The 21981-nt window shown below is 43.9% G+C and overlaps 1 protein-coding gene across 2 annotated transcripts in view; it reads right to left on the bottom strand.

Moving 5' to 3' along the window:
• Nucleotides 1-21981, bottom strand: part of foxj3 (forkhead box J3) — a 384376-nt gene that overhangs the window by 23507 nt on the left and 338888 nt on the right. For both annotated transcript variants that reach the window (XM_034166255.1, XM_034166254.1), the window contains exon 5: nt 15800-15901. In XM_034166255.1, coding sequence (XP_034022146.1) covers nt 15800-15901 — 102 coding nt within the window. The remainder of the gene's footprint in view (nt 1-15799; nt 15902-21981) is intronic.

The raw sequence follows: 21981 nt of genomic DNA, 5'->3' as shown, positions 1-21981 counted from the left end.
TGAGTGTTTCAAGCTCCGTGCCTCGTGCCGAGTCTGCGGCTGTGAGTGCTTCACGCTCCGTGCCTCGTGTCGAGTCTGCGGCTGTGAGTGCGTCACGCTCCATGCCTCGTGTCAAGTCGACGGCTGTGAGTGCTTCACGCTCCGTGCCTCGTGTTACTATTTACACTGTGTGTGATTCACGCTTTGTCTTTCCATTTGTAACCATCAGGGCTTGCGTTAGCCATCTGCACGCAGTCCACAATGTTGACAGGGCCTTTGTTGCATGGCTGTAGTACCTGTTTGGCTCCCTTGAGCCCAGATGATGGACATATGTTTTGCCCCTCCTGTCTTGGGATCGGACACCTGAGGGAAGCCCTGACTGGCGATGCCTGCCTTAGTTGTGCCAGCATGCCACTGGCAGAGAGATCTGCTAGACTTGCGGCATTGGAAAGTGGAATGTCTAGTGCGACTTTGGCCTCCAGCCCCAGGAAGGCCCCAAAGCGCCGTAAACGCCCACATGCAGGAGCCCCTTCTGCTAAGAAGGTTACTCATGACCATGCTTTGGCGGAAAAGGTCGAAACGTTGACTTCTGAGTTTGCTCAGATTAAGTCCTTGCTTCTGAATCTACAGCCTAAGGATGCAGTGACAGTTCCTGCTGTCCCTAATGTGGCTGATCAGACCAATGTAGTTACTCAGCAGGAGGACGATGTCGTGTCTATTGCTGCAACTGATTCCTTGTACATGACAAGTGATATAAACTGTGTGGAGGATGAGGATGAGAGGAGTCTTTCTCCAAGCCATTCATTAGTGGGCTCTCATACCTCCGAGGCAGAGTCCATGCCGCAAACCGAACCTGGACTATCCTTTGTCAAGCAAGCTGTTCAGTTGGCTTTATCCAGGCTTGGGGTCGACAATCCCCCTGTGGAAACCACCGCTTCAAGTGCCTTTTTTCAAAGTCACTCAGAAGCCTGAGTTCAACGTTCCAGTTTCACAACCATATATCGAGGAGCTCCACCGATGTTGGGCGGACCCCAAATCATTGACCCATCTATCACAGGACTGCTGAGCCCTTAGCTCTATGTGTGATTCAGCGCAGTATGGTCTGAACCGTATGCCCGCCGTTGACAGCATTATTGCAACCATGGTTGTGGCTCCAGCTGATGCTGCTTGGCCAGATGCCCACGCCCTCAGTGTAGGGTCACTGATGACCTCCTCACCAAAAGCTATGACATAGCTGCTCGCATCGGTCGCCTAGGCAACTCACTGTCCCATTTAGCCCTTGCCCTCTCAAAGTCTTTGAGGGAGGCAGAGGTTGATGATGCTACACAAAGTCTTAGTGATGCCTCACTCCAAACCTTTGCTTATATGTCCAGAGAGCTTGGCAGACTGATGTCAACCCTTACCATCACTAGACATCAGGTGTGGCTTGCGCAGTCCCCCCTTTCCGAAACCTGCAGAGGCACACTCCGTTCGCTGCCGGTTCTTCCAGGCCAAGTATTTGGACCTGCGGCCCAACAAACTTCAGAGCGTGCTGTTGAGGCTAGTAAATCTCGGCAACAATTTGTTGACCTACACCGGTCTTCCAGACCTCAGCCAGTCAGACGTGCTACAGCTTTTCACTCTACTTCCAGGCTTCCGCCGACTCCCAGAGCTGCACGTGCTTTTGCAGTTGAGGGCCAGCTCTCCCAGCAGCCTGCCTTTCGTGAGCCTACGGGCAGACCCCCGAGAACTGAACGGTTTCGCAGAGCTTCCAGTAATCGCGCCCAGAGGTCCTCAGGGATGCGAGGCAGAGGTGGTCGGGTCTGACTGCCAATGTTTGGCCCCCAGCCGTTTTTCACGAAATCAACTCAGCCACTGGGAGGCTCAAGTTCAAGACCCATGGGTCATTTCAACCTTGTTCGAAGGTTACAGAATTCAGTTCGGATGTCGTCCTCCAAAGTTCAATGGGGTGAGGATGACTGTTGTTTCCAACTCGGTGCAGTCTGCTGCCCTACAACGGGAGATTTTGGAACTCCTGGAGAAGGGGGCCAGTTCACAGATCAGACCAGCTCAGGGGGTTCTATTCAATTTACTTCCTTGTTCCAAAGAAGGATGGCGGCTTTCGTCCTATCCTCGATCTCCGACGTCTGAATCGTTATATCAAAGTGCTGCAGTTTCACATGCTCCGCACAGTAGACGTCCTTCAAACTATCACACCAGGAGACTGGTTCACAAGTGTCGACTTAAAAGATGCCTATTTCCATGTGCCAGTGGCGCCTCATCACAGGCAGTTTCTCCGCTTTGCTTTCGAAGGTCAGGCATACCAGTTCAGGGTGCTTCCTTTTGGCCTCTCTCTTGCCCCTCGTACATTTACCAGATGTATGGCTGCAGCACTAGCCCCACTGCAAGCTCTTGGATTAAGAATCCTACCCTACTTAGACGATTGGCTTGTCTGCGCTCCGACTCAGGAGCAGGCGCACAACGACACAGCTCTTCTACTGAACCATGTCTCTCATTTAGGACTCACAGTGAACTTTGCAAAGAGTTCTCTTGTTCCCAGTCAACAAACGACCTTCATCGGCACTGCCATCAACTCCCTGACTATGACTGCATCGCCATCCCCGCAGAGAGTGGACGATGTAATTCGTCTCGTCTCACACATTCAACGGGCTGTGACGCTGCCTTTTGGTTTGCTGCTCCGGTTGATGGGCAAATTGACTGCAATGTCGCTAGTGGTACCTTTGGGACTTCTGTTCTTACGTCCCCTACAGATTTGGATCAACAACCTAGGCCTCAACTTGAAGCTGCATCAGCACAGGCTTGTACAACTCTCCAACCAGTGCCTTCTGCACCTCAAACCCTGGGGGAACGTGGACTTCATCTGCAAGGGTGTCCCTCTAGGCTCTGTTCCTTCTCGCCGAGAGGTGGTTGTTACAGATGCATCACTCAAAGGTTGGGGGGCCGTGTGGAATCACAGGATGGTGAGGGGTGTCTGGAGTCCCCAGGAGAGACTCCAACACATAAACGTGCTGGAGCTTCGCGCTGTGCGACTGGCTCTCAAGCATTTCCTCCCAGCCCTGAGAGGAAGACATGTTCTTGTCCGGTCGGACAACACGTCAACAGTCTATCACATAAACCATCAGGGGGGCACCAGGTCCAATCACTCATTGGCAGAAACTCGGAAGCTTCTCTTATGGGCGTTGCCTCGCCTTCAGAGTGTCAGAGCAGTTCATCTGCCCGGTGTACAGAACAGCGCAGCGGATTTACTCTCCAGACAGAAACCACCACCGGGAGAGTGGAGACTGAACTCGATTGTGGTCCAAATGATCTGGCAGAATTATGGTGCAGCGGAAGTGGACCTTTTCGCTTCAAGCACCTCGACACATTGCCCACGATGGTACTCCCTCTTGGAACCAGACAGCCCGCTGGGGCAGGATGCATTGGCTCACCCGTGGCCGGATTGCCTCCTTTATGCCTTCCCTCCTCTCCCGCTGCTGATGTTGACACTGCACAGGATAGATCAGAGCAGCCACAGGGTGCTGCTGGTTGCTCCATTCTGGCCTGGGAGGATTTGGTTTCCCATGATTTACAAACTCCTCGAGGGAGAACCTTGGGCTCTCCCGGAGAGGAAGGATTTGTTGTCACAGCTACAGGGGAGGATTTGGCACCCTCACCCAGAACGCCTTCAACTGTATGTGTGGCCGTTGAGGGGCCAGACTCCTTGTTAAGTTCTTGTGACCAGGCTGTTGTTCAGACTATCCTTAATTCACGTGCTGCTTCTACCAGGGCTTTGTATGACAACAGATGGAAGCTTTTTGCGCGGTGGTGTGAGAAACAAAAGTTAGACCCGGAGCATTGCCCTGTGCCTATTCTCCTCAAATATTTACAAGAACTGCTGGAGAAAGGACTTTCTGTCGCTACCTTGAAGGTTTATGTTGCTGCAATCTCTGCCCGGCACGTCCACGTTGATGGCCGGTCAGTGGGTTCACACCTCTTAGTGTGTATTTTTTTTTTTTTTCTTTTGTTGAAAGGTGCTCTACGTTTGCGGCCTCCAAGGCTTGCATGCGTACCTTCATGGGACCTTCCTCTAGTTCTGGAAGGTTTAAGCTTATCCCCTTTCGAACCAGTTGAAAGTGCTGATCTTAAATGGGTGTCAGTGAAGACTGCCTTTCTACTTGCACTGTCTTCGGCTAAGCGGGTGGGAGAGCTCCATGCCCTATCAGTCGCTGGGGACTGTTTGCGATGGAATTCTGACGGATCTGGGGTTACGCTGTGGCCTAATCCATCCTTTTTACCCAAGAGAATTTCAACTTTTCATGTTAACCAGCCAGTTTCCTTGGCTGTGTATGTCCCGCATTCTGATCCAGGATTATCTGTTTCAGGTTCCCTGTGTCCTGTCCGAATGTTGAAGCAGTACATTAGTGCGACTGCCGGGATCCGGAAAACGGATGCCCTGTTTGTGTGTTACGGTGATCACAAAAGAGGCTGTGCTGTCTTAAAGCAGCGACTCTCGCATTAGGTTGTGGATGCCATTTTACAAGTATACAGGTCCAGAGGTCTTCAGCCTCCTAAGGTTACGTGCCATTCCACCAGAGGGGTGTCGACCTCCTGGGCTGCACTGAGAGGTGTCCCTTTGAGTGATATTTGTGCTGCTGCTACGTGGGCTTCGTCCTGTACCTTCACCCGCTATTATAGACTGAATGTGGCCGCTCCTCCTGCGGTGACTTCGGCGGTGTTGTCTGCCTCCACTCCCCACTGCTGATGCGAGGTGAGTGTGACTCTTCGTGACCTTGTTGGTATTAAGTCATCCAGGTGCTAAAGCACTGCCCTCTGGCAGTCAGGAGGAATGAAATAGAACGAGAGTTACGAATGTAACTACAGTTCTATGAATTCCGGATGACCGCCAGAGTTGCTTGTCACTCAGAGTCTTGCGAGTTCATTCCGAAAAGAAGCGAGCGCTGGGTGCGTCTGGTATATAAAGACAACCAGTGACGTCACCCAGGTCACATTCAATGGTGTGACTTTGTTGGTATATATTCTCGACCTCTGTGCTGCGCACATGTAGTTATCCAGGTGCTAAAGCACCGCCCTCTGGCGGTCATCCAGAATTCATAGAACCGTAGTTACATTCGTAACTCTCGTTAATAGCAGGTAACGCATGCAATGACAGAAAAACTACTATATGAACTGATACAACTGAAATGCAGACCCACAAGTCGCATAATGTGTGTCCCCTGTGTTTTATGTGTTATGAACACATTAAAAAAATGACAGCATATGCATATCATTAACGTATCTCAATTCTATGCATGCGTTTGAGTTATGGCAGTGACTAGTGATCTGCTGTGTTTTGTTTCTTTTGCTGCTTCACAATGTAAACTGTTTAAACCAATGAGCAAATAAAGTGAAGGCTGCATTGAGAAATCACAAGGTGTGCACATGTGCACCACATGGCATAATGTTGCTACTTGACTCTAGATCTTGGCCACTGCACATCCCAAGAGAGAACACCTCAGACTTAAGACACCTTGACACTTGCATGAATTTGATCCGTGCCGCTGGTCTGCCGTGCCAGAGAGTAAACTCTTTGGAAACTCATTGTAAGCTGTGAGTGGCTTTGTGCAAGTGCGCAAAGAACATTTTGAAATGTTCAAAATCTCTGGCACGCATTAATTTTGTGAACTACACCTGAACATTGCGCAAACAATTCAAAAACAGAGCATCAGTGCAAGTCACTGCGTCAGCACACAGCTCATCTGAAAGATTATGACGAGATGCTAAATCTATAATAAACATAATTTTACAGATACTCAAAAGCAGTGTTGCCACAGTTCGTTTGAAAAAGTAATCCAATTACTGATTACTCCTTGAAAAAGTAACTTAGTTACTTTACTGACTCAATTTTAAAAGTAACTAAGTTAGATTATGTTACTTTTTTGTTACTTTCAGCAGCTGTCGAGAACCCCCCCACCACTGCGACACCTCAACATGAAAATGATAACCCATTTTGCCATTACTCACTTTATAGTCACCCTTTCTTGACTTCAATGAACATAAATACTTGTTTAATAAAAAATAAAATAAAGACATCTTTCTTGACCTCATATTTAAATTTTGACAGCACTGTAACAGTAACACTTACCATTTCTAACCTACATTGCTTATAAATGTAGCTATTAAAGTCTTTTCAACATTTTTCTAACATTTAAATTATTTCTAAACATTTTAGTTGTTGAAATTATTAAGTAGTATTAGTATTAGTAATAGTATGAAAAAATGTCTTCAAAAGTGGACCTTTAATCTAGCTCTGTTGTGGGGAGCCGCGTCTCTCCCCCTCCCTCCCCGCCCATGCTTCCTTCCCGCATGGATTCGCCCCTGGCTTGCTGTTTGAACAGAAGAATGGATAAAGTTTATTTATGCAGAAGCTCGCCAAAAGTGGGCAGTTCAGACCTCCTCCTGCATCTCGTCGGGACACCTGTTTTAAAGCTGCGATCGACCCACAATACAAAAATAATAGCAACGCACAGTGACTCAGAAGTAACTTTAATCTGATTATTGATTTGGAAAGATTAACGCGTGAGATTACTCGTAACTTAAAAAAGCAGGCCGATTAGAGTAACACGTTACTAAATTACTATATAATGCCTTACTCTAATCTGACCACTTAGTGACGCGGTAACACGTTACTAAGTAACGTGTTATCAGCATCACTGCTCCTAAGAAGGAATGAACATGCAACTGTTTTACCTAGCCATTACAACATAAATATTACAAATAATTACCTTTTAGATGATTCCAAATGCGTTATGCACATTGTGAAGCACACAACAGAGAGAGAGAAAAGCCGCAGCTATAGAAAATTCCTCTGTGACTCCAGAAGTGATTAGAGGTGGTTTCATCAACCAAATTCTGAGAGCAAATTATTATCCCGCTACAAAATAATGATTTTATATCACACAGCGTCCAGCGGCACAAAGCGCGACATCCATCGGAACACAGCGGGTTGCACTGGCACAACGAATTGTGTGGCAGTGCGGTGGTTAAATGCGTACAAGCGTCAAGGTACCTTCAGACTTTGTGAATTTGCTTGGAGTCTGAGGGAGGAGGAAGGGGAATGTCTAGACAGGCAAGATGTCCAGAGTGAGTTTATTATTTACATTGGAAGAAACAACATTATGAGCAAAAGTTAAAAGTTGTTGCCATTTAAAAGATTGGATAATATCACACAAATTGTGTTGATTAAATGATTATAGGTATTGATTTTCATTCCTTTCAATAATAATTCATGCAAGCAGAAAAGTCAGGTTTAGTAATTTTATTGTAAAATACAACCCCAATTCCAATGAAGTTGGGACATTGTGTAAAATGTAAATAAATACAGGATACAATGATTTGCAAATCCTCTTCAACCTATATTCAACTGAATACACCACAAAGACAAGATATTTAATGTTCAATCTAATAAACTTTGTTTTTGTGTAAATATTTGCTCATTTTGAAATGGATGCCTGAAACACGTTTCAAAACAGCTGTGACAGTGGTATGTTTACCACTGTGTTACATCACCTTTCCTTCTTACAATACTCAATAAGCATTTGGGAAGACACTAATTGTTGAAGCTTTGTAGGTGGAATTCCTTCCCATTCTTGCTTGATGTACGACTTCAGTTGTTCAACAGTCCAAGGTCTCTGTTGTCGTATTTTGCACTTCATAATGAGCCACACATTCTAGTAACTGCACTCTTTTACCACGAAGCCATGCTGCTGTAACGTGCAGAATGTGGCTTTGCATTGTCTTGCTGAAATAAGCAGGGACGTCCCTGAAAAAAACGTTGCTTGGATGGCAGCACGTGTTGCTCCAAAACCTGGATGTACCTTTCAGCATTGATGTGCCATCACAGATGTGTAAGGTACCCATGCCATGGGCACTAACACACCCCCATACCATTCCATCACAGATGCTGGCTTTTGAACTTTGCCCTGGTAACAATCTGGATGGTCTTTTTCCTCTTTTGTCCGGAGGACACAACGTCCATGATTTCCAAAAACAATTTGAAATGCAGACTCATTCGACCACAGCACACTTTTCTACTTTGCGTCTGTCCATTTCAAATGAGCTCTGGCTCAGAGAAGGCGGTGGCGTTTCTGGATATTGTTGATGTATGGCTTTCACTTTGCATGGTAGAGTTTTAATGTGCACTTGTAGCAACAAACTGTGTTAACTGACAATGGTTTTCCAAAGTGTTCCTGAGCCCAAGCGGTAAGATCCTTACACAATGATGTTGGTTTTTAATGCAGTGCCGCCTGAGGGATCGAAGGTCATGGGCATTCAATGTTGGTTTTTGGCCTTGCTGCTTACGTGTAGAAAGTTGTCCCGATTCTCTGAATCTTCTGATTATATTATGGACTGTAGATGATGGAATCTCTAAATTCCTTGCAATTGAACGCTGAGAAACATTGTTCTTAAACTGTTGAACTATTTTTTAACACAGTTGTTCACAAAGTGGTGATCCTTGCCCCATCTTTGCTTGTGAATGGCTGAGCCTTTTGGAGATGCTCCTTTTATACCCAATCACAACACTCACCTGCTTCCAATGAAACTGTGCACCTGTGGAATGTTCCAAACAGGTGTTCTTTGAGCATTCATCAACTTTCCCAGTCTTTTGTTGCCCCTGTCCCAGCTTTTTTGAAATGTGTTGCAGGCATCCATTTCAAAATGAGCAAATATTTGCACAAAAACAAAGGTCTATCAGTTTGAACATGAAATAGCTTGTCTTTGTGGTGTATTCAATTGAATATAGGCTGAAGAGGATTCACACAATGTCCCAACTTCATTGGAATTGGGGTTGTAGAATGGGTGGGGTGAATGTTTAAGCATGCCAGAATGCCCGCTCATGAATGTGAGCATTATGCATGGGCAAATGCTTGAACAGGGAGGACAGAAGGTAGGGTATAGATTGTTTGTATGAAACGTCAGATTTCTCATAATCCTTTGTGACTCACTTCCACTTTGCAGTCATCGTAGCCGAGACAATCTGTTGCCACAGTTATTGTGCATGTGTACAACTGAAAATGCCAACTTACTCATTTCAGTTAATTTGTTTTTAACTTGCTTACATTAATCGGCTGCTGTCAAACAGTTGTTGTAACCTTTATTTCACCAGGTTTGTCCCATTGAGATCAGAAGATCTCTTTTTCATGGGAGACCTGACCAAAAAATGGCAGCAATACAGAGTTTCAACAAACAGTCACTCAGACTCTCAGTGATGTGATTCAGAATTTATTTTTTTTAACGATTAGATGTGATCGCAGACCAGGGACAAGCAAATGAGGAATTATTATTTGAATATCTAGAATGGTCAAAATTGTATTGATAAGCATTACAACTTCAGAGAGAAGTGTTTATCACTGACATTTCTTTTTGTGCACCAGTTACTTTTTTGTCCCCTTCCAACTTGTCCAGACTGAAGACAAGATTAAGATCTGAAAGGTTGTTATCAGAGACATGCTATCTGCAGATGACGCAGCCTTAACATCTCATGAGGAGGAACATCTTCAGAATCGTCGACTGTTTCACCCAAGCTTGTGAAGGCTTCAGACTAACAAAGAAAACAAACATCATGGGCCAGGACACCAGTAGCCCACCAACAATCACCATAAAGAGTGGTCAGCTGGATGTGATGAAGGAGTTTGTATAATCTTTGTTCAACAGCAACTAATGACCTCTCTATGGACTCTGAAGTCAGCAGACGGACTGGTTGAGCCTTGACAACATTTGCCAGGCTCTCAAAGCAGGTCTGGAACAATGCTAAACTGACCTTAAAGACCAAGATACTGACTACAGAGCCTGTGTCCTCAGTGCCCTCTTATATGGCAGTGAGTTATGGATTCTGTACTTGAGGCAAGAAAGGATGCCCAATAGCAATTCTCGGCATCAAAAGGATGGACTGCATAACAAAAAATTAGGGACTCAAGCATACTGTCACACTCAGCATTTTATCTTAGTATGTCAGCCACCTTCAATGGCTAGAACATGTCTGCAGGACAGGATGGTAGGATTCCCATTGACCTGCTGTATGCTGTATTGCAACAAGGCAAGAGAACTCAGGGCTGCCCTCAACTTCGGTTCAAGGATGTCTGCAGAAAACATCACAGCCCTCAACAAAGACATCAGTGGATGGGAACAACTTGCCCAAGATACAATCTACACATGGGGAAAAGAAACTACAACTCGAGGCAGAATAACAAAGAGCAAAACACAAAAACAGCCAATAAGCTCCAACTACAGACACCATCTTTAAGCGTAGTCATTGCAATAGAACAGTCATTCCCACATTGGCATGCACAAACACAATATGCGATGCTCCAGTGTCAACAGCTTATTAATCAAGGCACAGATCCATGGTCACTCGTGACAGCTGGATGCCAATGATCTTGCATTTGTGATGAGAAGACTTAGCAGTGGAGGATAACTGCTGGTAATATCATCCACATAAAATCCTTAGAAGATTGCCTTGCATCAGTGAAAAGCTGGATGTCTAGCAATTTCCTACTTTATACTCTGACAAGGCTGAAATGATGGTTCTTAGTCCAGTGAGACATCGGCATCAATTTGACCAGTTAACGCTTAGCCTAGGCTTGTGCGTCATACATCACACTGACAAAGTGAGGAACCTTTGGGTTATTTTTGATCCTATGTTCTCCTTTGACCTCCACATTAGAGATATTATGAGGACTTCTTTCTTCCACCTGCGAAATATAGCGAAGTTTCATCCCATCCCATCTATGGCTGATGCTGAGACCTTGATTTATGCGTTTGTCTCTTCGAGATTGTACTACTGCAATGTTCTATTTTCTGGTTTACCGTAGTCCAGCATTAGGGGTCTCCAAATGGTTCAAAATGCTGCTGCCAGACTTTTGACAAGAAGCAGAAAGTTTGACCACATTACACCGATTTTGGTGTCTCTTCACTGGCTTCCAGTCCCTGTGAGATCAGATTTTAAGGTTCTGCTGTTAACTTATAAAATTATTCATGGACTGGCCCCTCTCTACTTAGCTGACCTAATTAAAACCTACGTACTGGCCCGGGCTCAGCGTTCTCAGGGTGCAGGACTACTTTGTGTCCCTGGGGTGAATAAAAAATCTGCGGGTCACAGAGCTTTCTCTTATCGTGCACCTGCTTTGTGGAATGATCTCCCTGCATCAATAAAACAGTCAGATTCTATAGAGACTTTCAAGTCCAGACTTAAGACACACTTATTTTCCCTTTTCCATGGCTAGCATACTGGCATAGTATGTTACTGTGTTTTTTACCCTTTTAAATTCATTTTATTAGTAAACAGAACAGGCCACGGCTTCAACTTTATCTAAAGTCTGGGTCTTTTAGTGAAGCTCAGGGGGGAGAGGCCGGCGATCACCTTAGTATTTCTAATGTTTTTCTTTTTGCTTAATGCTGACACATTATACTGAATTTGTTGTCTTTCTGCCGCCTGATTCTGTTTTTTCTCTCTGTTTGAGGAGTGGCTGCATCCAGAGATGGGAGTGGGTATCTTCTTCAGCAGGCCTCCTGTCCTGTGCACTAGCATGGACTCCCAAAATTTCCTGTATATTTGAATTGTCAATTATGTCGGTAGCATGGCCAAAGCAGACGGTCGGTCACCCCTTTGGGTCTGGACTGCTTGAGGTTTCTTCCTCAAATCATCAGAAGGCGTTTTTCCTTATCACTGTCGCCTTTGTGTTTGCTCTTGGGGTTGGTTAGGTTTGACCTTGCTTGTGTGAAGCGCCTTGAGGCAACTTTGTTGTGATTTAGCGCGATATAAATGAAAATAAATTGAAATGGAGGTTCATCCAGGTCTTTCTATAGCCTTAGCAAGCTAAGTCCCCCCATTTTGCTTCCTTACTGAGCCTCCTGAAACACTTAGCAGGCAGGACCCTAAACCATGGTGACCCTGGCTGTCTCACTAGTTCTGTAGCAAAAATTATTGTTAAACACAAACTATTAAACTGATGTTTAATAGTGAATGTTTGCTTATTGAAAAATCCATTAAATGTATAAAATGGACAAAATCCATGTATATAATGGATTAGTTACAGCCAGGAGGCATTGAACGATCTATGGGGACTCCCCAGCACCAATTAGGCTTACGTATTTCCTTGATTAAAAGCCTGACCTTGAATCAGGACCTGCTTCATTTAATGACCGGGTCAAAACTTCCTCTGAAAAAATAAACGCCTGCCTTAAAAATATTACATCTGGTCGAGTCACTCTTTCTAAGTCTGCTGTGGAGTGGTACCTTAAAATCCTAAATCCTGATTTATGCTTCTGCAACTCTGTAATTCTGTGGCCATGCAATGACGTCAACATGCATGTGACCCTTTTAAAGTTCTCCATTGCATCTTTATGCAATTTACAGCAGGAAAAGCGACTTTTTATGGATTAATTTGTCCCTCAATGAGCTCCACTTCTTTACACAATCATCAAACGCCAAACCAACAGTATGGTACGTACAATTTCCTCCATGAATTACGGGTCATTTGAGCATCTTTTTCCGACTGCGTGTAGTAAAGTTGGTCATATTTGTGGACTTTTTTGCCAACCGTATTTGATCCATGATCGAAATGTAATCGGCAGGCGCACTGCAAAAACCATTAAAATATGATGGGAGAGGAAGGAGTGTAATCGGAAAAGTGACAAATCGCAGCCCTTTGCAGTGCTCGTCATTTAGCAGGTGCGCATCACGTTCCGGAGAGGGTTCGCAGCCACACAGAGTGCTCTGATCTAAAGGCCCTGTCACACCTTGACGATTTAGCCTGCGTATGCCGACCATATTAAAAACTGTGGTGCATGCTGGTGTACGTCTAATAAATTAATGCAGCTGTCACACCTTAACTATTATCCAGCGTATGCCGACAGCCCCGTTTCAACCCAGTGGTTCTGGTCGATACTTCACCATGTGGTGTGCGTCAAAAACAGAGTAATTTAACATTATTTTATTTTCATTTTTTATCTTGGTGGACCACTTTCATTGTGTACAGAATGCTGATGAGTGTGATCAGAATGATGTCCTGTGTGATCTGTCGGTGTGGTGATCACTGACAGCCACGGCACTTTAAATGTTTAAACAGCACATTAATCAGGTGTGATCACCCTGATCCATCAATCAGGTCATCTGATGATCACACCACAGCGATGGTGCTTTAAAAGTTTAAATCATCACAGCGCTTCTGTGTGTCCAGAGTGCGACACCGGCATGAGAAATGCACCAGGAGCAGGAAAAACCACAGAGGGACTTGCTTTAAAATGCTACATTTCCAGCCACGAATTAAAGAATTTTCCGAGGTCATTTTCAAAAATCAGGAGCTTTATGTGGATTCATGTCCATCTGTGATGGTGAATTGGACTCAAATGAACAGGTCAGATTTACGCCGTGTGTGAATGAAAGTCGTTCTGCATATGGGCTGCAGCTTTCAGCCAATCAGTGGCCAGCATTAATGGACAGATTTAGACTTATAAGTAAATTACAAGAAACGTGTGTCAACAATCACATAACTTACCTACAACTTATGTCCAGCATGTGTGGGACGTGTGAGTCACACACTGACACTCGTTGAAAATTTTTTAGCATGCCCTAAAATTTTTGAGGAGCTCATCTTATCAGGATGTACATCAGCGAGCTTCAGCATGTTTCAAAAAGCTTCAACTCGCTCTTAACTTATTAAAAAACTTACCCTTAACTTACTGGACTTATGCCAGCATTTTTTAATATGGTCGGCATATGCTGGCTAAATCATCAAGGCGTGACAGAGTCTTAAGGTGGTTTAGTTCATCACACTTAGGGATATGTGTGAAACTTAACACCACTTTACAATGTAGGCAACAAGCAGCATTTTGTTAATAATCATCAGCCTTGGATTACGGCCTGCCTCATTTAGTTCCTGTGTCTGGGCACAATATGAAAAAAATGAACGGCCATGCTTGTAACAGAAATGCGGTGCCCGCAGTCCTTGAAACAATGAGTGTCAGTGCTGAACTTATTTCGTCCCTCTGTTACTGGGTACATCCAGACTGCTTTGTCTGGTATATGCGAGGAGTTTTTAATGGAACACATTACGATGGGTGGGATGGTCTGTGAAAATCCCTTATACAAAATTTGTTATATACAGTATTTATCACATCAGTATTTATTCAAAAGCATTGGGACTTTTACTTTTGTCCAGTGAGTGCAAATATCCAGTTTAAACAGTGACGGTTTAGGTGAGTTTTACTGTACTTCCAACCAGCAGTTTGGGTGTCCACTCACAAAGTGGTGCAGCGCCGCTGTTGTAGGGATATGAATGTTGACATTGTTATCATTGTTGTTTGTAGAATAACTCTGTTGGAGCAGGAGCATAAGTCAGCCATTAAGCCTTTAAATTGATCTGGTAATGTGGAAATATAGCCATGTTCCTCATAGAAACTGCTCCTTTCCAGCTTACAGTGACACATCTGTCAAAGCAAGCAGCAACAGACAATAGCTCACTCTATGTACAAGGCCATCCACATCGCGGGAGATACCACCCACCCATTAAACTGCCTCTTCAGCCTGCTACCATCAGGGAGGAGACTTCGGAGTCTCCGGGCCAGGACCAGCTGACTGAGGGACAGTTTCACTCACCAGGCTGTCAAAACACTCAACTCCCTCCCTGCTCTTCCCCCATTTCCCCTGCTGCTCCCCTCACACACAAACTCTGGATCCTGACCACCCCCCGACACCCACCTCACAAACACTGAACATATCTCCAAAGACTGTTTATGCACTCCTCGTACATGCACTTAAAATTAGTTTGAATAAGCTCATCAATGTTGAATCACTGCTCACTTTGCACAAGACATACTGCTACCACCAGGTACCACACTGACCACACTCTACTGTACTGATATATTTATTTTATATTCTACTGTTGTGGGGTCTTTTTTACTCTGTATTGTCTGGGAGATAGAGTAACAGAATTTCAATTCTCAATATGTCTGTGTATGCATTGCAGAATTGACAAAGTTGACTTGACTTGATGTATACACACAACTTATAAATATACCCTGAACTCAAGAGCTGTCATTGCACACACAAACACTCAAACTTTCCTGTGAACACCCCTGTTCACATTAAGCTCTTTTTGTAATGCTTGCAGAAAATGAATAAGCAACTCTTGTAGGCTTTTTAAAAATGCTCCTGAGAGGTGCCCCCACTGGGCCCAGAGGATGAGAGCTTAAGGTTAAAAAGCCTATTTAAATTTCAGAGCGAGTGGCACTCTCACCGCTAACAGCTAGTCGTCCCTGTAGCTTTTCTCTGTGATGTACAAGTGTTTCCATGCTTTTACACATGCTTTAAAAAAAAAGCTGTTGAGAGCAGACTGAACCCACAGCAGGGGCACTCACACATAACACGGTCATTTTTTGTGGTCCGAAAACTAACAAGCTCCCGACCCAACGTCCGCTACAGGTGTGAACAGAGACACCTCGAGAAATCATCAGACACATGTGGTATCCTTGTGCAAATGCGCACTGGACCGAGTAAGGTCCATCGCTTTCCAAAACAGAAAGCATCAGTGTAGAGCATCATATTGCCACACTGAAGGTAAGAAGAGTGTGCTGCTTGTTGCAGAGGAAAAACATGATGCTGTAGAGACAGTTGTGTAGTTTGGTGTGGGCTGCTTTAGGCATACGAGTGTGCATCTCCCTTCTTCTAGAGTGCTCCTCTGTGGGAAATAGTGCTGTAGGTGTTTGGAGAAGTGGGTGGGGTCAGGGTGCAGTGGTGTAGCCAGGTGTGTATTGGAGCTGGAGGCTGGATAGCAGACTGTAGTACCTTGTTAGTCACAGTGTTGATTGCCAGCGTTGGAGAGGCACTTCCAGAGATCATACACTCCATCCCCAAAGACTCTGACTCCAGGCTGTATGGTGTTGAAGCCTGTGGGGGTTGAGGGTGGGGTGTGGAGGAGGCAGACCCCCAAAAAATGTTCAACATTATCAAACACACAGGATCCCAAAGCAGGTACTGAGAAGAAAACTAGTGCTGTGACACATTTAAGGTCTTAGACAAACTAAACTAGGACTACTGTCACATGACAGCAATGCCTTTATGTAGGTCACATTTGAAGTGTGTCTTTGGAAAGGGTGAAAACCACCCACCATCCTTACTCTCACCTCTCACGCAAACACATAAAATACACGTGCATGTACCCTCGCCTTGCTGAGATAATTCTGTCATGTCCGTCTCCTAAAACGGCTTACTGTAAGAGGATTGGTTGCCAAATGAGATCACACAAACTCTCTCTTTCAATGTCCAAGACCTTTAATGAAATACCTTGGAGGAAGACTGTCAAGGTGGGAAGGGTGAGTAGTGCAAATCTGTTGAGTAGAAGATGGGTAGTCTTCATACAGTGTGTAGTTCTGCTTCAGACTACACTAGAAGAGCTCTGGTTGAATTAGCGTGCAAAGCAGCTAATTCAATGTACTTTTTATTTGTACAGCTGAAAACAATTAACTCAAATATGAATAACTCCAGCCACTTTTGTGCCTTTGGAAATTATTTTATTTATAGACCTATTCCCAAAAGTAGTGTGCGCACGTATTGAATGATGCACCAATAGTGTCTTTTGTTTTCACTCTACTGGAAAACACAGCAAAAGAAATCAATGATCATTAAAACTTTTCCATCGGCTCATACTTTCTAACAGTCTGTTTTGTTGGCTATCTGTATTACAACTGCAACAAGGGATTGACAATATTGACTAACCTGCCTTTTTTATACACTTTTTTTTATTAGTCATTTAGTCTTTAACCTTCTGGGGTCAATGGACATGCTAGCATGGCCAAGCCGCTTTCTTATCATGTTTCTATGATTAAATCAGTGACTGAATGCCACAGCGATTTCATTCAACCACATACTGAAACTACAAATTCTCAGCTGTAAAAGGAATCTCTCCTCAAGATGATCTTGGACTCCACAGCCAATCCTAGAGGCAGGAGAATGTCACATGGGTAAAACTTTGTTTAAGCCTGCACTGTCAGTAGACAGATGTTCCTCAGTGTGTGTGAGACTTTGCTGCACATCACTACATTACTTTTACTGACAAAAGATAGAAAGAAGTGCTTATAAACTCAAAATAAATAAATAAACAAATAATGACATCTTTTTCAGCTATGGGAAAACACTAAATCTTTATTCAATCTTTCATAAAAAGGTGGAAAAAAGACAGGCAAAGAAATTATCAAGTCAGCTGGATTGGTGCACAGCAGCTGAGGATTTATGTAGACATTTCATTAAAACATGACTGTAGATTAGTCTTACTATTTTAAAAAGACCTTAAATCCTTCTCAATTTTCTCTGATATAAAAGTAAAACATTGGTAATGGGTATGAATAGTGAGCATGGGCCTCTCTGACAAAAAAAATGTAAAGTAGTATAAATGGAATGAATGAATTCAATTTATTTGTACAGCACCAAATCACAACGCTGCCTCAAGGTGCTTCACACAGGTAAGGTCTAACCTTACAACACCCCCCAAGCAAGCACACAAGCAACAGGAGTAAGGAAAAACTCCCTCTGGAATTTATGAGGAAGAAACCTCAAGCAGAACAGACTCAGAGGGGTGACCTATTGCTTGGTCCATTCTAACAGTTGCAAGGTTTTAAACAAAAGATGGAGAAAAAAGTATGAATGAATGAAGCTTAATATGTAGTATGCAGTCTTTATTTAGTGTCTTTTTTTTTTTTTTGTAAGTAGCTCAAAAATGTGGTAATATACAGTGACTGACAGCTTTTTCATTCAATATGCAAAATGACATTTTCATTTTGGACATTTATTATGTACCGATCTCCAGTTTACATCATATGCAGTGCTGTTTGAAAGTTTGTGAACCCCTTGAGTATTTATATGTTTGAAATTTTTTAGGACATCAAAATTCAGGCTTTTTATATTACAGTTTATAAAATTATGCCCTTTAAACTCACAGTGAAAAGCAATCTCTACATCATGAATTAAAAGAAACAAAAACGTAAAACCAAAATGATTGTGTGACTACGTAAGTGCACCGTTTAGCATAACACATATAAACCATCACTCTCACATCGAGTCTTCTTCAGACAAGTCATGGGATGGATGCATGAACATTTCCAAGCCCCTGATTACGTCTTGGTCCTCATCAGTTATGTAGAAATGCAAATATTATGGTACGCTATGGTAAATCTGTGTGGAGCAAACAGTTCTCAAATCCTATGGGGCTATTTTCCACAGAACGTTGCTGCTTCCCATTTAATCCTGAATAGTAAATCGGGATGTGTTTTGACCCATCCTTCTTGATCCATTTTTGCCAATCTTGAACAAACTTGGTATACACAGTAGTTACATCCATCATCTGCACCAGTTTTGAAATCAGGGTCAAATTTCCAAACTTCAGAAATTTCATCCAGATTCATGAAATTGGCATCATTACACAGTCACTTTCGAATGTTCGCCGTCTTAACAGCTTCAATCACATTCGAATGTCTTTAAACAGGGTGCAATTTAAGTAAATAAATTATTTTCACACAGTGAATCATTGAGTGCTGTAGATGTTATGCATGTTTGGTGAACAATAACGGTGAATGTCTCAGTGTGATGTTTTAAGCAGTTTTTTCCACTTTCTTTTTTTTTTTTTTACACGTGATGAAGGTTCACAGCTCTGCTGTACTATGCATGAGATTCAAATGCCTGCTGGTGACTTTTCTCCAAAACATAAGTCACTGTACAGTCATTTTCATATGAAAGAGAAGATGAGTTTCATGGGAATATAGCAAAAAAAAAAAAAAAATGTGATTCTGTTGTGTGAACTGTGGAATTCTGCAATGAAACTTGCATGTTCATTCAAGTGCTAGAGTGCCTTAAAAACTATCTTCAAACAGTGATACAGAGTTGATATAATTAAGTAGATAAGAAAAAAATAATACACAGAGCTGGTCATATTTCTTCAGATGTGGTGTATTACTAATGTATCACAGATGAAAAAGGGTAGGTTGCTGTCATTTCATTACCATTCTGACCACACACACACACAGACACACACACACAGACACACACACACATAGACACACATATACATACATACGATGTCTGTTAGAAAACTATCCGACCTTTTTATTTTTTGCAAAAACTATATGGATTTGAATCATGTGTGATTGCATCAGCCAAGCTTGAACCTTTGTGCGCATGCGTGAGTTTTTTCACGCCTGTCAGTTACGTCATTCACCTGTGAGCACGCCTTGTGGGAGGAGTGGTCCAGCCCCCTCGTCGGATTTTCATTGTCAGGAAATTGGCTGATCGACTGCCGCTTTGCTTCATCAAAATTTTTTCAGAAAGTGTGAGAGACAGCCAAGTGGAAACCATTTGGGAAAATTCAGATGGCTTTCGGTGAAGATCTTATGGGGATCACACAGATTAAGGACAATTACAACAGGATTAAAGACAGCCCACAGCAGCGGATGGCGCGCCGCGCACCGAGTGGCGATCGACAGGCTCAAACGACCAGATCATTTCCAAAGTGAACGCTTTGTTGATCCGGGACGTCGTCTGACTACCAGAGAAATGGCAAGACAGCTGGACATAGCACTTTTTCGGCACATTCCACTGTTACAGGAGTTGTTGTAATGGAAAGAGGAGTGGAGAAATTCACCACGGAGCCGCTCATGGCGCGGGACAAAGCACCTCCGTGTGGTCTCACAGGACAAGCCCTAACATGCCCAGCTCTTGCACCATTCGTAAAAATTCAGACGGCTTTCGGTGGCTTTTCAGTCGTGTGACTATCCGAGAAATTGTGGACGAGCTGGACATGCCACAACATGTCCTGTGAGGCCTCAACACGGCGTTGCTTTTTGTTCTGTACCCTGCGCCTCTGTCCCGACACGCGAAGTCCTCCGCACGTCTTTTCATGACAAAAAACTCCTGTAACAGTGGAATGTGCCGTTCATTTCCAAAGTAAAGGCTTTGTTGATCCGGGACGTCGCCTGACTACCACAGAAATGGCAGAAGAGTTTGACATCAGCACTTTTTCGTACGAAGGCTCAAGCTTGGCTTATGCAATCACACGATTCAAATCCATATAGTTTTTGCAAAAAATAAAAAGGTTGGATAGTTTTCTAACAGACCTTGTATATACATACACACACACACGTATATACATACACACATACACACACACACGCATACATATACACACATACACACACACACACACACACGCATACACACGCACACACACACGCCCATACACACACACACGCGCGCGCACATACACACACATGCGCATACACACACACGCGCACGCGGATACACACATGCGCATACACACGCACACACACACGCCCATACACACACACACGCGCGCGCACATACACACACATGCGCATACACACACACGCGCACGCGGATACACACATGCGCATACACACACACGCGCACGCGCATACATATACACACACACACACGCATACACACACACACACGCATACACACACACGCACGCATACACACACACGCACGCATACACACACACGCATACATACACACACGCATACACACGCATACACACACGCACGCACACACACATACGCATACACACACACGCATACACGCACGCACACACGCATACACACGCATACACGCACGCACGCACACACACGCATACATATACACACACACATATACACGCACACACATACACGCATACATATACACGCACACACACACACATACACACACACATATACACGCACACACACACATATACACACACACATATACACGCACACACACATATACACGCACACACATATACACACACACATACACACGCATACACACACACACGCATACACACACACACACACATACACGCATACACACACACACACGCATACGCATACACACACACACACACATACACGCATACACACACACACACGCATACGCATACACACACACACACACATACACGCATACATATACACACACACACACATATACACGCATACACACACGCATACGCATACACGCATACACACACACACACACGCATACACACACACACACATATACACGCATACACACACACACACGCATACGCATACACACACACACACACACACACACACGCATACACACACACACGCATACGCATACACACACACACACACACACACGCATACACACACACACACACACACGCATACACACACACACACACACACACACATACACACACACATATACACGCATACACACACACACACACACACACACACACACACACACGCATACACATAAACACACACACACACACACATATACACACACACACATATACACGCATACACACACATATACACACACACACATACACACACACACACACATATACACATATACACGCATACACACACACACATATACACGCATACACACACACGCATATACACGCATACACACACATATACACGCATACACACACACACATATACACGCATATACACACACACACATACACGCATATACACACACACACACACATATACACGCATACACACACACATATACACGCATACACACACACATATACACGCATACATATACACACACACACACATATACACGCATACACACACACACACACACATATACACGCATACACACACACACATATACACGCATATACACGCATACACACGCATATACACGCATACACACGCATATACACGCATACACACACACACATATACACGCATACACACACACACGCACATATACACACACACACGCACACATATACGCACACACACACACGCACACATATACACGCACACACACACATATACACGAACACACACACATATACACACACATATACACGCACACACACATATACACGCACACATATACACGCACACACACATATACACGCATACATATACACACACACACATATACACGCATACATATACACACACACACACACC

Source organism: Thalassophryne amazonica, chromosome 3 (genome assembly GCF_902500255.1).
Source record: "Thalassophryne amazonica chromosome 3, fThaAma1.1, whole genome shotgun sequence".
In the NCBI taxonomy this organism is placed as follows: Eukaryota; Metazoa; Chordata; class Actinopteri; order Batrachoidiformes; family Batrachoididae; genus Thalassophryne; species Thalassophryne amazonica.
The sequence above is the reverse complement of the archived record's forward strand: the minus strand, read 5'-3'. Positions and strand labels throughout refer to the sequence as shown.